Here is a 12,931-nt window from a genome sequence, read left to right as displayed (position 1 = left end):
TTCTCACATTGTATGTTAATGAGAACAGACTTGGGACAGGTTCACTCTAACATTGTCTAAAAAAATTTCAATCAGACATGGCATCTTCTCTGGAGAAACATCTGAAAGGTAACAAATATTTAAAAAAAAAATTCAGGCATGCTTATTGAATGGGAACACTTAACAAACATAGTGAGGATTTCTCAAATCTGACTGCAATAGTGGAAATACTCTTTAAGGCCCCATGCACACTGGAAGTTTGTCCCCAGTGATTAGGTGCAGCTGGAAGGTACATCCAGCATCCAGAACAACAGGTGAAGGAGTGCTACAACCCCCACTGGATTCCATGGCTCAGGGCAGGGGTGCTCAGCTGAACAGACTTCCATCCACTTCCAAAGCTGAACATATGCAAGGATAAGCTGGAACTCCAGTTTAACAGCATAAATGGACTTCCTTTAATATAAAATGATAAAATACAGCCGAAAAAACAACCAGCATGTTTCAACCGGTAGACCTTAATCATGGCTATTGCAAAAAAAGTTTCATATACTTAAATAGTGAAACAATAATCATAGCCAGGCCATATGACTTTTCAAAAAACCACTAGCAACAAACGTAAAAAAAAAAGAAAAACATCATAGCAAATGTAGTGTGTATATATATATATATATATATATATAGTATATATAGTATATATAGCACTACCTGTATCCTCAACATCAGAAACAAGGTAGCACAAATAAATAACTGCAAATTATGTATAGAATATGGAGACAACGTTCCAAGCCACAAGGTGATATGATGCAGGTGGAATGAGAGAAATCTATTATAATTTTCTCCAATACAGATCCACATCCCACCTATGGTTGAGTCCATGTGGGATGCGGGTCTGCAATTTATGTATCCAGAAAACCTCTCGCTCCAATAACCTGGCTGCTGGCTGAACTCTATTTATACCACAAGGTGCATCTCCTCCATGCGTCTTCCTAAAGTGCTTGAAACATTGGAGATATTTTTAGTATTACCAATAATACTGTCATGATAGTGTTCTGTAATATGAGCACGCAAGGTGCAGCCCACATATTGTATTTGCAGATGGAACATTGCAATAAATATATCACATAATCAAAGCTGCAGTTAATATATTGTAAAATATCAAACTTATCTCCAGTAACAAAGAAACTGAAGCTCTTACTAATACCATCTACCCGACAGAATCTGCATGTAGGAGCCAGGATAGGTATAGAACGTTTTAGGTCTGCTATTAAATCAGACATGATTGGGAAAAAGAATGGAGCACAGAGTAGGGGGACGACAGCTGGAGAAGCGACACCCTTTGGACAAAACATTGTGAAACACTTTATCCAAATAAAGACTTGGAAGATTATTTTAACATTATTCACAATTTAGTTAAACTCCACTGAATAAGTTGCAACAAAAGTGCTACAATAAGGAGACCCCGTTCACACTGGGGCGACGCTACTTGCCGGGGCGACCTCACAGGTCACGGTGCGCAGCTCGCACCGCGACCTCGGAGCGGCCGGCACGGACTTCATAACATTGAAGTCAATGCAGGTCGCTCCGGGTCGCCCCAAAGAAGCTCCGGACCCTTTTTCTAAGTCGGAGCGACTTGTGTCCCTCCTATTAGAACGGGTCCACAGCTTCTCTATGGCAGGCGACCTACGGCGACCTGTCAGGCGACAGGTCGCCCCAGTGTGAACGGGGTCTTACTAAAACTGGTGCACACAGAATCTGGTGTAGCTGTGCACAGAAACCAATCATCTTCCAGGTTCTATTGTCAATTTTTTTTTTTTTAAACAAGCTGAAGTTAGAACCTGATTGGTTACTATGCAGGGCTGCACTAGATTCTGTGTGCACCAGTTTTAGTAAATCTCCCCCAATAATTCTGTTGTGACTTATGTTTATATCTGTCACCATTATCACCCAATAAAAAGATCATCTCTCCGTTTAGAGGCTGCAATTTTGAATGCCCTCTCAAGGGACCACTCTATCCTCTAAAACAAAGTTTTCCCCTCATTCTTCAATAAAACAATTTCTTCTTGCTCAGGTAAATTCACCCACCAGAATTGGCTTAATCGTGAGGCTAGGATAGAAGCTACTAGAATTTCCTAAACAGTACTTCCTAAGGGTTTTGGTGGTAACAGGGGGTTGAAAAAGGACTACCATCAAGAATGGCATCTAAAAAAATTATAATTATTCAAATATATGAACCAGCAGTACCAGAATGAATAAATAAATAAATAAAGGGTTATGGTGGGTGAAAAAAAAACTCCTCCAACCAGCCGATATAGAGGTTTGCTAACGATGGTGAGAACTTAGCCCCCATTGAGGCACCACACAATTGCAAAAAATAGATAGTATTGAATAAGAAAAATATGTGCCTTAACAAAAATTCTACACAACAGAGAAAGTAGTTCTAAAGTTCCTCAGAATAGACATGCATCATCCAGAGTGATCCAAACACAAAGTTCCGGTGGGCGGAACAAAACATGTAGACACAGGAACGGTTTAGGGACGAGCCTCTTCCTCCCTGCCTTGCCACACGACTTCACTTATTGGTATGCCTGTTGTATGTACCTGTCGGGACGATCAGAGATTGCAGCACACAGTGGGAGCGATTACTACCACCATGACCAACATATTTATCATATGACTGCCTAGTCCAGTACAGTAACGGGAGCCTGCTTACTATCATCCAGCTCCACAAGAGACAAGCATCAGACACAACACAAAGCAAGACCATTTGTATAGATCGAGGATCGTGAGTACTACAGCCCTTATTGACCCTAGGTCGGCAAACCTTGGCACCCCAGATGTTTTGGAACTACATTTCCCATGATGCTCATGCACTCTGCAGTATAGTTATTAAAATGTAGTTCCAAAACATCTGGGGTGCCAAGGTTTGCCATCACTGCCCTAGGTGGTTGTGTGAATGGGTATATCCGCTGAATGCTGCATAGGGGTTTGGGTTACTCAACTTTTGGGACCACCCCAGTGCTACAGGCCCAGACCACACACACCTATGCAGGGGCGGATCCAAGGGGGGGCAACGGGGCAATTGCTGCCCTCAAGCAAATATTACTGACTCTACCTCCTGCTCTGAAATGGCGGGTCAGCAAGCCCAGATTATGGATTCCCGACCACCAACCCCTAGCATCACTGTAACAGAGTCGGCACTAGAGGGAGCGGAGTCGATGCTTCCTGTATAGCCCCGGCTTCTGTCACAGGTGGAGTGATAACAAATGCACTCCCCCTCTGCCTGTGACAGGAGCGATACAGGAAGCATCGGCTTTGCTCTCTAATGCAGCCGCATGCTTCCTCTAGCACCACTCCTGTCACACTGATGCTCAGGAATGGTGGGTGGGGAACCCACCAACAGTACCCACCAGCAGTACCCACCAGCACCAGCCAGCAGTACACACCAGCAGTACCTGCCAACAGTACCTGCCAGCACCAGACAGCAGTACCCACCAGCAGTACCCAACAGCAGTACCAGTCAGCCGTACCCACCAGCAGTATCAGCCAGCAGTACCCACTAGCAGTATCCGCCAGAAGTACCAGCCAGCAGCACCCTCCAGCAGTACCAGCCAGCAGTACCCACCAGCAGTATCCGCCGGCACTACCAGTCAGCAGTACACACCAGCAGTACCCAAATGATACCAAATGTACTCCGCCTCCACCTGTGACAGGAGCGATACAGGAAGCATTGGCTTTGCTCTCTACTGCAGCCGCACGTTTCCTCTAGCGCCACTCCTGTCCCACTGATGCTCAGAAATCGTGGGTTGGGAACCCACCAACAGTACCTGCCAGCAGTACCAACCAGCACCAGCCAGCAGTACCCACCAGCAGTACCCGCCAGCACCAGATAGCAGTAACCACCAGCAATGCCCACCAGCACCAGCCAGCAATAACAACCAGCAGTATCCCACAGCAGGACTCACCAGCAGAACCCACCAGTAGTACCAGCCAGCAGTACCTGCTAGCAGTACGGGCCAGCAGTACCCACCAGCACCAGCCAGCAGTACTCACCAGCAGTACCAGCCAGCATTACTCACCAGCAGTACTAGCAAGCAGAACCCACCAGCAGTACCAGCCAGCAAAACCCACCAGCACCAGCCATCAGTACCCACCAGCAGTACCCGCCAGCACCAGCCAGCAGAACCCACCAGCAGTACCAGCCAGAAGTACCCACCAGCAGTACCAGCCAGCAGTACCCACCAGCACCAGCCAGCAGTACTCACCAGCAGTACCAGCCAGCATTACTCACCAAAGAAGCAATGATTAATACACAAAGAACATGTGTGAACTGTGTTCCCTGTGGTTTGTGTTACCTGTATGTACTTTTTCCTTTCGAGTTGGACCTTGTTAGGTAAGTGCCCTGTTTGTCAATCTTTTTTGTTTATATGCTTGGGCACTTGGATGCTTGAACTTGGAGCAATACTAATATACTGTCCATTTTATCACCTAATGTGTTTGGTACCCCAGCATTTCACATTCCTGATATGTGCCTGCTGTACCATATACTTGTATAAAAAAGTATCTTGTTCTCTTTATATTGCCTTCTTTGTGCCTGGTGTTCCTGTTAGTCCCTCTGCTTACCTGTCAAAGACTGACCACACTAAGCAAGAGAGCACACCATGGTCAGCTCTCTAGCTGTGCTGGGAACTCAGGCTGCTCTACTCCAATGATCATACTTGTCCTGACATGCCCCCAGCTGCCCAGCCATTCACTGGGAAGATCAGTGTGCTTTTTTTTTCTCCTCCCCATAGCTTTTATGCAGCTGAAAACAGAGGAAACTTAGGGAATGTGATCACTTATTAAAAAAAAAGGGGGGGAAAAGGTATTTATAATGTTTTTTTTTAATATATCTGCACATAAATGTTTGCCTTTCATTTCAATTTTAAAGGAAATGGGTTGTTTTTACAAGGCGATCGTTTACAATCACTTTAGGAGAGTCTGATGTTTGATTAGCTGCTCCTGCAATCATCACTGACATTTTATGTTGTAAAATTAATTTTTGTGGTCATGACCTTCTCTTGTCTTCAAACTGTTGTAAATGCAATTTCTACATTGCTGGGGGAGGAAAGGTTTGTAAGCTTTAGTTGTTTTCTCATCGGTGTGATAGTGATTTTTTGACCTCAAGAGGAAGTAATGTAAAGCCTTTACAAATGATCAGGGAAGGATAACAACAGGAAGAGACGGGGGAAACTTGGTAAAAACTTGAGATAAAGAAAGATTTCTTCTTGTCTCCAATGCAGCATGTTGGGGTTTTGCTTTATTTCAATACATTTAAGGAATTGTTTTAACCACTTGCCGACTGGTCGCTTTCACATTATTCCTGCCCAAGCCAATTTCCAGCTTTCAGTGATGTCACATTTTGAATGACAATTGCGCGGTTCATGAAACACTGTACCCAAATGAAAATTTTATCATTTTTTTAAAACAGATATAGCTTTCTTTTGACTGTATTTATTTACCACTGTGCTTTTTATTTTCTGCTAAACAAATGGAAAAATACTAAAACTTTGAAAAAAAAATGTTGTTATATAATTTAGTAAATAAGTAATTTTTCTCCTTCACTGTTAATGTTTTTCCTTCACTGGACTTGTATTAGCTGAAACCTCTATGCACCTCTCTGAAATTAGTCCTACTCTATTATTATTATTATTATTATTATTATTTTTATGAGCTTCACTTGCCTGATTTTTGGGCAATATAGTTCCAATATACACTCACCGGCCACTTTATTAGGTACACCTTGCTAGTATCGGGTTGGACCCACTGTTGCCTTCAGAACTGCCCTAAATTTTTGTGGTATAGATTCAACAATTCCTCAGAGATTTTGGTCCATACTGACATGATAGCATCACGCAGTTGCTGCAGATTTGTCGGATGCACATCCATGATGCAAATCTCCCATTCCACCACATCCCAAAGGTGCTCTATTGGATGAGATCTGGTGACTGTTAAGGCCATTGGAGTACAGTGACCTCATTGTCATGTTCAAGAAACTAGTCGTGTTATGATTTGATCTTTGTGACATGGTGCATTATCCTGCTGGAAGGAGCCATCAGAAGATGGGTACGCTGTATTCATAAAGGGATGGACATGGTCAGCAACAATTCTCAGGTAGGTCGTGGCGTTAAAACAATGCTCAGTTGGTACTAAGGGGCCCAAAGTGTGACATCACTACTGTACAGAGTTTATACATAAGGAAAGCAGGCGCAAGAATCAGCGCCCGCGGACAGGGGATGTGGCTAACAATTTTAGTTTTAATTAAAAAAAATTTAAAAAAAGTATAATAATAGGAGCAGTTAAACTTGCTGTTAGGTATTTGGGGACGCTGCCCCTTTAAGAAGTCGGCGCAGTTCGGGCGGGAAGGTGCTATCCGGGTGCCCGTTCTAGAACCTTCAGCCACCCTTTATATAAGGGGGTCCGCGCGGGGGGTCTCACACATTCCCCGACTGGAGGCTGCCTAACGAGCTCCCCTCCCTCCCTCTGGTCGCAGGCACTTTATGTGGTATTGTCACCCTTGAATCAAGGGGGGACTTTTGGTTTGGTTAATACTTGAGTTATATACTCTCCGCTTGAGTTCTGTGACTAAGCGAGATTTATCTATTTATTATTTATTTATTATTTATTTATTTATTTATATTTATATACAGATTGTATATTTTGGTTTGATTTAATATTTTGATTGTTTGTTGAATAAATAATTTTAAAGATTTAAAAAACTAATAAAACCAATAAAGTGCTGCGGCCATTTCTGTGCCAAAATAAAGATGGTGAGTTGTGTGTTTTATTTATTATAATAGAGTTTAAGGGTTGACTTTGCATCCTCCTTTCCCATGTAAATCTGTATTTATTAAACAGCTATTCTATTTTCTACTTCATCACACATTAACAATTTCAGAGGATTTTCTATAAAACCTTAAAAAAATAATGATAAATATGAAAACATGAAGCTTAATATCACTTATCTGTTACTGTTACTAAAATAACCAAAGCTTTATAAAAAAAATAAAATAAAATCTTATGTAAGGATACATTCCTACATATTAAATTAGCTTTACAATTTAGAACATTTATGCTAATTTAATTTATCCATTTTGGCACTTGCTTTTACTTTCTGTTTTTCATATTTTAGGATCTGATTATAGTGTACAGATATTTATTGTGAGAAAATACGTGTATGCATGTTCAGTAAAAAGACAGTTTTTCGAAGAATAGAGGGGTTTTGTAGTAAACAATGTATTTTTATTTAGTCTAATTATTCTTTGGTCTCCTGTGAGGATTTGGCTCAACAGCTAGTCTGCCTAACCCTTGCTCTGGATTGGACAACATATCTGCCATCAGTAGCAGATGGGGCTGAGATTAGCAGCATTCTAATCCAGAAGAAGAACTTGGAGAGTGAGATAGACGCAGCTGAGGATCTGAGAGAGGTAATACTCAGGACACAATAAATAAATTATATAAAGAGAACACAATATGAAAATACTTGGTGTGAAGTTGAGCGTATAGCTTACACCATATCAATAACCATGTAAGAGCAACATGTAATTATATTAACAATTATTCTAACCTTATACTATTAGACACATTTTTAATACTCATGTACTGTGGTTTTCATTAGCTGGAAAGACAAGACTATGTCCCTGATGGATGAGACTGCCTCAGACCTTCCAGTAAAGGACACAGACTGCAGACCAACGGTATTGAAGGCCATACGAGGTATTAGGTTCATTAAATATGTTTTTTTTTTGTATGTGGTTTTCACTAGTTCTTTTGAATATTCTTCAACTTAAATCAGTTTACTTTCACTTTCTTTGTTGCTGTACATTTATTTATGCTTGATTTTCAGATGTAATAACAGGATCCAACCAACCAAGGATGTTGATGCAGAAATATCCCAAAATGAAAGGTAGGTGCCTAAAGAGGCTTTTGTCATTCCCTTATGTATTGCCTTGCCCTAATGTATGCTATTTGATTATTTGACATACACCATGACCCTGCTGTGATAATTGAGTATACACAGTACATAATGTTCTGTTTCTGAGTACAAACCCCAATACACATTTATATCAATAATTTGATTAGATGTAACAATGTAACCACAATACATGGTCAAAATATAGTACAGTAAACCCCCGCTCCATCGCGGTTCAGTTTTTGCGGTCCCGGTATATTGCGTTTTTTTTTTTTGTAATGTTATTTTACTATATAAATCATTAAAAATTTAATATTTTTGTGTTTTCCATAGCTCTTGCTATGTCTCTCAGTATCTTTTATGTGTTTAAATGAGTTTCTATTGTTTTAAAAGTGTTTAAAGACCTTAAAATGCTTTTACACTAACAGTGACAGTAAAAAAAAAAAACATGCATACAATGCATTTTAATAGGGTTTTTCTATTTCACGGATTTTCACTTTTCGCAGCTGGGTTTGGAACGTAACCCCCGCAATGGAGGGGGGGTTACTGTACATGATTATAACAGAAGGCCAGCACACTCGACCTTACCAACCTGCAGGTAAAGCTGAACTCCATTTGGTAATGAAAGCAGTGTTCCAGCTGGGGAAAAAAAAAATAAAAGTCAGCAGCTACAAATACTGTAGCTGCTGACTTTTAATATATAGACACTTACCTGTCCAGGGAGCCCACGATGTCAGCACCCCAGCCGATTTTTAGATCAGCTGCCGGGTGCTGCCGCCACCATTAATTCTAAGGGAAACTGGCACTGAAGCCTTTTGGCTTCACAGCCAGTTCCCTTCTGCTCATGCACGAAGTACGCTGCACATTCTAATTGGCATGGCAGTGGGGGAAGGAGGAGAGGCCGAGCTTCTGGGGGACGGTGCCGCAGAGCTGTCCCCCAGAGGTGGGGAAGGATACCTGTCAAACATAGGTACTCGTTCCCCCCTCTCCCCTGAAAAGTGCCAAATGTGGCACCGGAGGGGGGGAGGAAGCAGATGAGCAGAAGTTCCACTTTTGGGTGAAACTCCACTTTAAATCTATCATAGAGAAGTCCAATATTGTAAAAAAAAAAAAAAAAATGCTTATAGCTATATATTGTTAATGCTTATAATGATAGTATTAGGTATATGAATATCTTCTTTATTTCATATGTCTATCTTCATATTTTTCTTCACATTTACCTGCAGACCAAGCTGTCCAGATCAAGTGACAGTAATGTCTTGAGGGCAAACGACAATACTGTCAAAGGTTCTTAAGATCTAAAGAAAGAAATTCCCCTATTGGTGGGACTTTTTGGGCACTCACGTATACACCTATACGTGAGTGCCCAAAAAGTCCCACCAATAGGGGAATTTCTTTCTTTAGATTTAGATTGGGATGTGGCACCATTATTAGTACCCAACACAGGCAACCTTCTTTGGAAGGTTCTTAAGATGGGTACCATGGCGTAATTAAAAAAAAAAAAAAAAAAACTGTGGTGGCAAGTTGGCAACTGCTTTAGCACCCTTGTCACAGGGTTATAGTTTGCCCTGGCCCATCACTCACTTTTGGACTCCGAGTAAGTGAGGGGTACGACACACTTAAATGCACGTAAATTAAAAAGAAAATATCTAAATAAAGAACACTATTATTACATGCATTAACACATATAGCTCAGAATATTGTATTTCTCACAATAGTGATCCTTTAATGTACAGTAGGTGTGTATGCGCTACAAAAATATTAGTTGCCACTAATCTACAAATATGAATCTGTCCTGATAATGACCTTCTGTGATAGTAGTATAAGGAGGGGTCTCTAAACTTTCTAAACAGAGGGCCAGTTTACTGTCCTTCAGACTTTAGGGGGCCAGATTATGGCCAGTGGGAGTAGAAAATGTCCCAGTTTTAGTGGTAATAAACAATACCCCAGGCTTGGTGGTCAGTGGAACTAAATCAATTACATAGTGCCTGTGGTCAGTAGGAGGAATAGTCTACATCACTGATATCAATGGGAGGAATAGTGTCCCATCATTGGTATTAGTGGAGGGAAGAGTGCTCAATTGTTGTTGTCAGTGGGAGGAATAGTGCCCCATCATTGGTATCAGTGGGAGGAATAGTGCCCCATCATCGGTGTCAGTGGGAGGAATAGTGCCCCATCATTGATATCAGTGGGAGGAATAGTGCCCCATCATTGGTATCAGTGCAGGGAATAGTGCCCCATCATGGGTGTTAGTAGGAGGAATAGTGTCCCATCACTAGTATCAGTGGGAGGAATAGTGCCCCATTGTTGGTGTCAGAGGAAGGAATAGTGCCCCATTATTGATTTACAGTGGTAGAAATAGTGCCCCATCATTGGTATCAGTGGAGGGAATAGTTCCCTATCATTGGCATCCGTGGGAGGAATAGTGCCCCATCATCGGTGTCAGTGGGAGGAATACTGCCCCATCATTGATATCAGTGGGAGGAATAGTGCCCCATCATTGGTATCAGTGGAGGGAATAGTGCCCCATCATTGGTGTTAGTAAGAGGAATAGTGTCCCATCACTAGTATCAGTGGGAGGAATAGTGCCCCATCCTTGGTGTCAGAGGGAGGAATAGTGCCCCATTATTGATTTATAGTGGTAACTAGAAATAGTGCCCCATCATTGGTATCAGTGGAGGGAATAGTTCCCTATCATTGGCATCAGTGAGAGGAATAGTGTCCCATAATTGGTATTGGTTGGAGGAATAGTGCCCCATCATTGGTGTCAGTGGGAGGAACAGTGCCCCATCATTGGTGTCAGTGAGAGGGAAAGTGCCTCATCATTGTTATCAGTGGCAGGAATTGTGCCCCATCATTGGTATCAGTTGGAAGAATAGTGCCTCATCATTAATAACAGTGGGGTGAATAGTGCCCCATCGCTGATGTCAGTGGGAGGAATAGTGCGGCATCATTGACATCAGTGGTAGAAATGATGTCCCACTGTTGTTGTCAGTTGTAGAAATGATGCTTTGTATCAGTGGGAGGAATAGTGCCCCAAGGCCTGGTTAAAGGCTAACAAACTGCCACATCCAGCCGATGGGGAGCGGTTTGGAGACCACTACTCTAAGGCAATGATGATCTGCTGAGGCTCTGCTTCATGCACATGTACTGATAAGGAACATGCTGAGAGATTTAAAATGAGCTGCTGCTCCTTCCTTGTCCAATCACAGGCTGGGGCAGAGTGCAGACCATTCAATTTTGCATAAAGGGGATCTCCATCAAGAACCTTTGTATGTAGTTTTGGTTATAGTAGGAAATGGTTAGAACCTGGGCAAGGTTTTATTGTTGCCCTATTTGGGAGATCCAGTTATTTCCTGTGGCAAAGGCAGGAGTATTTTCTTCTGTAAAAGTTGTCTTTGAAGCATGTGTACCCATTGGAATGATTTTCCTCATCTCCTATTCCTATATAGTTGCATAGTTAGTGAGGTTGAAAAAATACATTAGTCCATCCAGTTCAACCTATGATGCGTGTGTTTGTGTGAATGTGTTTACTGTTAATTGTACATTGTATACCCCTTTATGTTGTGATCTTTAAGGTGCCCATCTAATAGTTTTTTGAAACTATCGATGCTCCCTGCTGATATCACTGCTTGTGGAAGAGAATTCCACATCCTTACTGCTTTGACAGTAAAGAACCCCTTTCATAGTTTAAGGTTAAACCATTTTTCCTCTAGTTTTAGTGAGTGGCCACGTGTCTTATTGTATTCCCTTTCTCTGAATAGTTTGTTCCTTATGCTAGGGTCACCAGCACAGTATTTGTACATTGATATCATATCCCCTCTCAAGCGTCTCTTCTCTAGAGAGTCAAAAGGGAGAGAAAAAAGTGTCAGCACAGGATGACACTGTGGACACTTAAAAAAGCATGTGCCACGTCCTAAACAAAATATGCATGGGAAGAATATAGACAAATGGACTTTATTGGCACTAACACTCGGACACTAATGTCATAAAAAAGAATATTTTATTTTGAAGTAATTAAAAAACATGTATATATAGTGTATGTGTCACCACAAGTGTAAAACAAAGAGACATGAACAAAAATCAAATATAAAACATACAATTCAAAAGGCACATATATTCCAAATTGCCGAAACCTCTATCACCGCCTTGTGGGCAAGGATTACCATACTTTAGCTTGTATAGATTAAAGATGCTAGAATGGCCCTCTGGCTATTTCTAATGTAAAGAATTAAAGCTCTTTAAGCGAATCCATCGGCGGTGAGGATGAAGGGGCTCGGTATTGAATACTGTATTCCAGTCACGGACAAACTCTACATGTTTCGCGCTGTTGGCGCTTCTTCGGGAGTTTAAATAGGGGCTGAAACAGTTCTACAAAAATATATAAAAAAGAAGCATTTAGGATTTATACATATCAGGATATATATAAATGTACATGTGTGTGTACCTTCCTGGGACCCATGGAAGGAGAACAGAACATAAAAAATATATCAATATCACATCAATATTATCAATAGCATAACCCATCTGATTGAGTTTAGCCATGTTTTTATTGTTATCTTACCAGAGTAGCAATGTTAATAGCACAGTGTATAGAAACACTGTTCTCTATTGCAAGGATGCCGATGCCTATGGTCATGGGGCAGACACGAGGGCGAAGATCCAAAATTACGTGCCAGAAGACCCACCCCAAGGAAGAGAAGGGGGTGTGTCAGGATAGGAGGTGGGGGGATATTTAGGATAACAATCCTTAATCTAATAAGAGAAAATATATATACATATAATGAGCAAAAATAGAAAGAGTATCATACAATAAATATATGTTACTGAAAGTTTCAATATTAGATCTCTTACCCATTAATACTTAGAAAATAATGGTATTAATAGAGGTGAGGTCACGGAAAGTATAGCTGACTGTCGTAGTACAAATAGACATTAGAAAACTGAATGCCAGGAGAGTAATTCTGTATTCCCTGTAAGCAGAGACAGGGGATATTAGAATTG

At 41.3% G+C, this 12,931-nt stretch overlaps 1 protein-coding gene across 1 annotated transcript in view; it reads left to right on the top strand.

Annotated features, from left to right (window-relative positions):
* RPGRIP1 (RPGR interacting protein 1) overlaps positions 1-12,931 on the top strand; it is a gene marked incomplete at its 5' end in the record, with an annotated part of 129,530 nt that overhangs the window by 38,561 nt on the left and 78,038 nt on the right. The window contains 2 exons of the mRNA XM_082244559.1: positions 7,634-7,731; positions 7,862-7,921. Of these exons, the coding sequence (XP_082100685.1) occupies positions 7,634-7,731; positions 7,862-7,921 (158 nt within the window). The remainder of the gene's footprint in view (positions 1-7,633; positions 7,732-7,861; positions 7,922-12,931) is intronic.

Source organism: Pelophylax lessonae (genome assembly GCF_965119305.1).
Source record: "Pelophylax lessonae genome assembly, chromosome: 1".
Taxonomy (NCBI): Eukaryota; Metazoa; Chordata; class Amphibia; order Anura; family Ranidae; genus Pelophylax; species Pelophylax lessonae.
The sequence above is the reverse complement of the archived record's forward strand: the minus strand, read 5'-3'. Positions and strand labels throughout refer to the sequence as shown.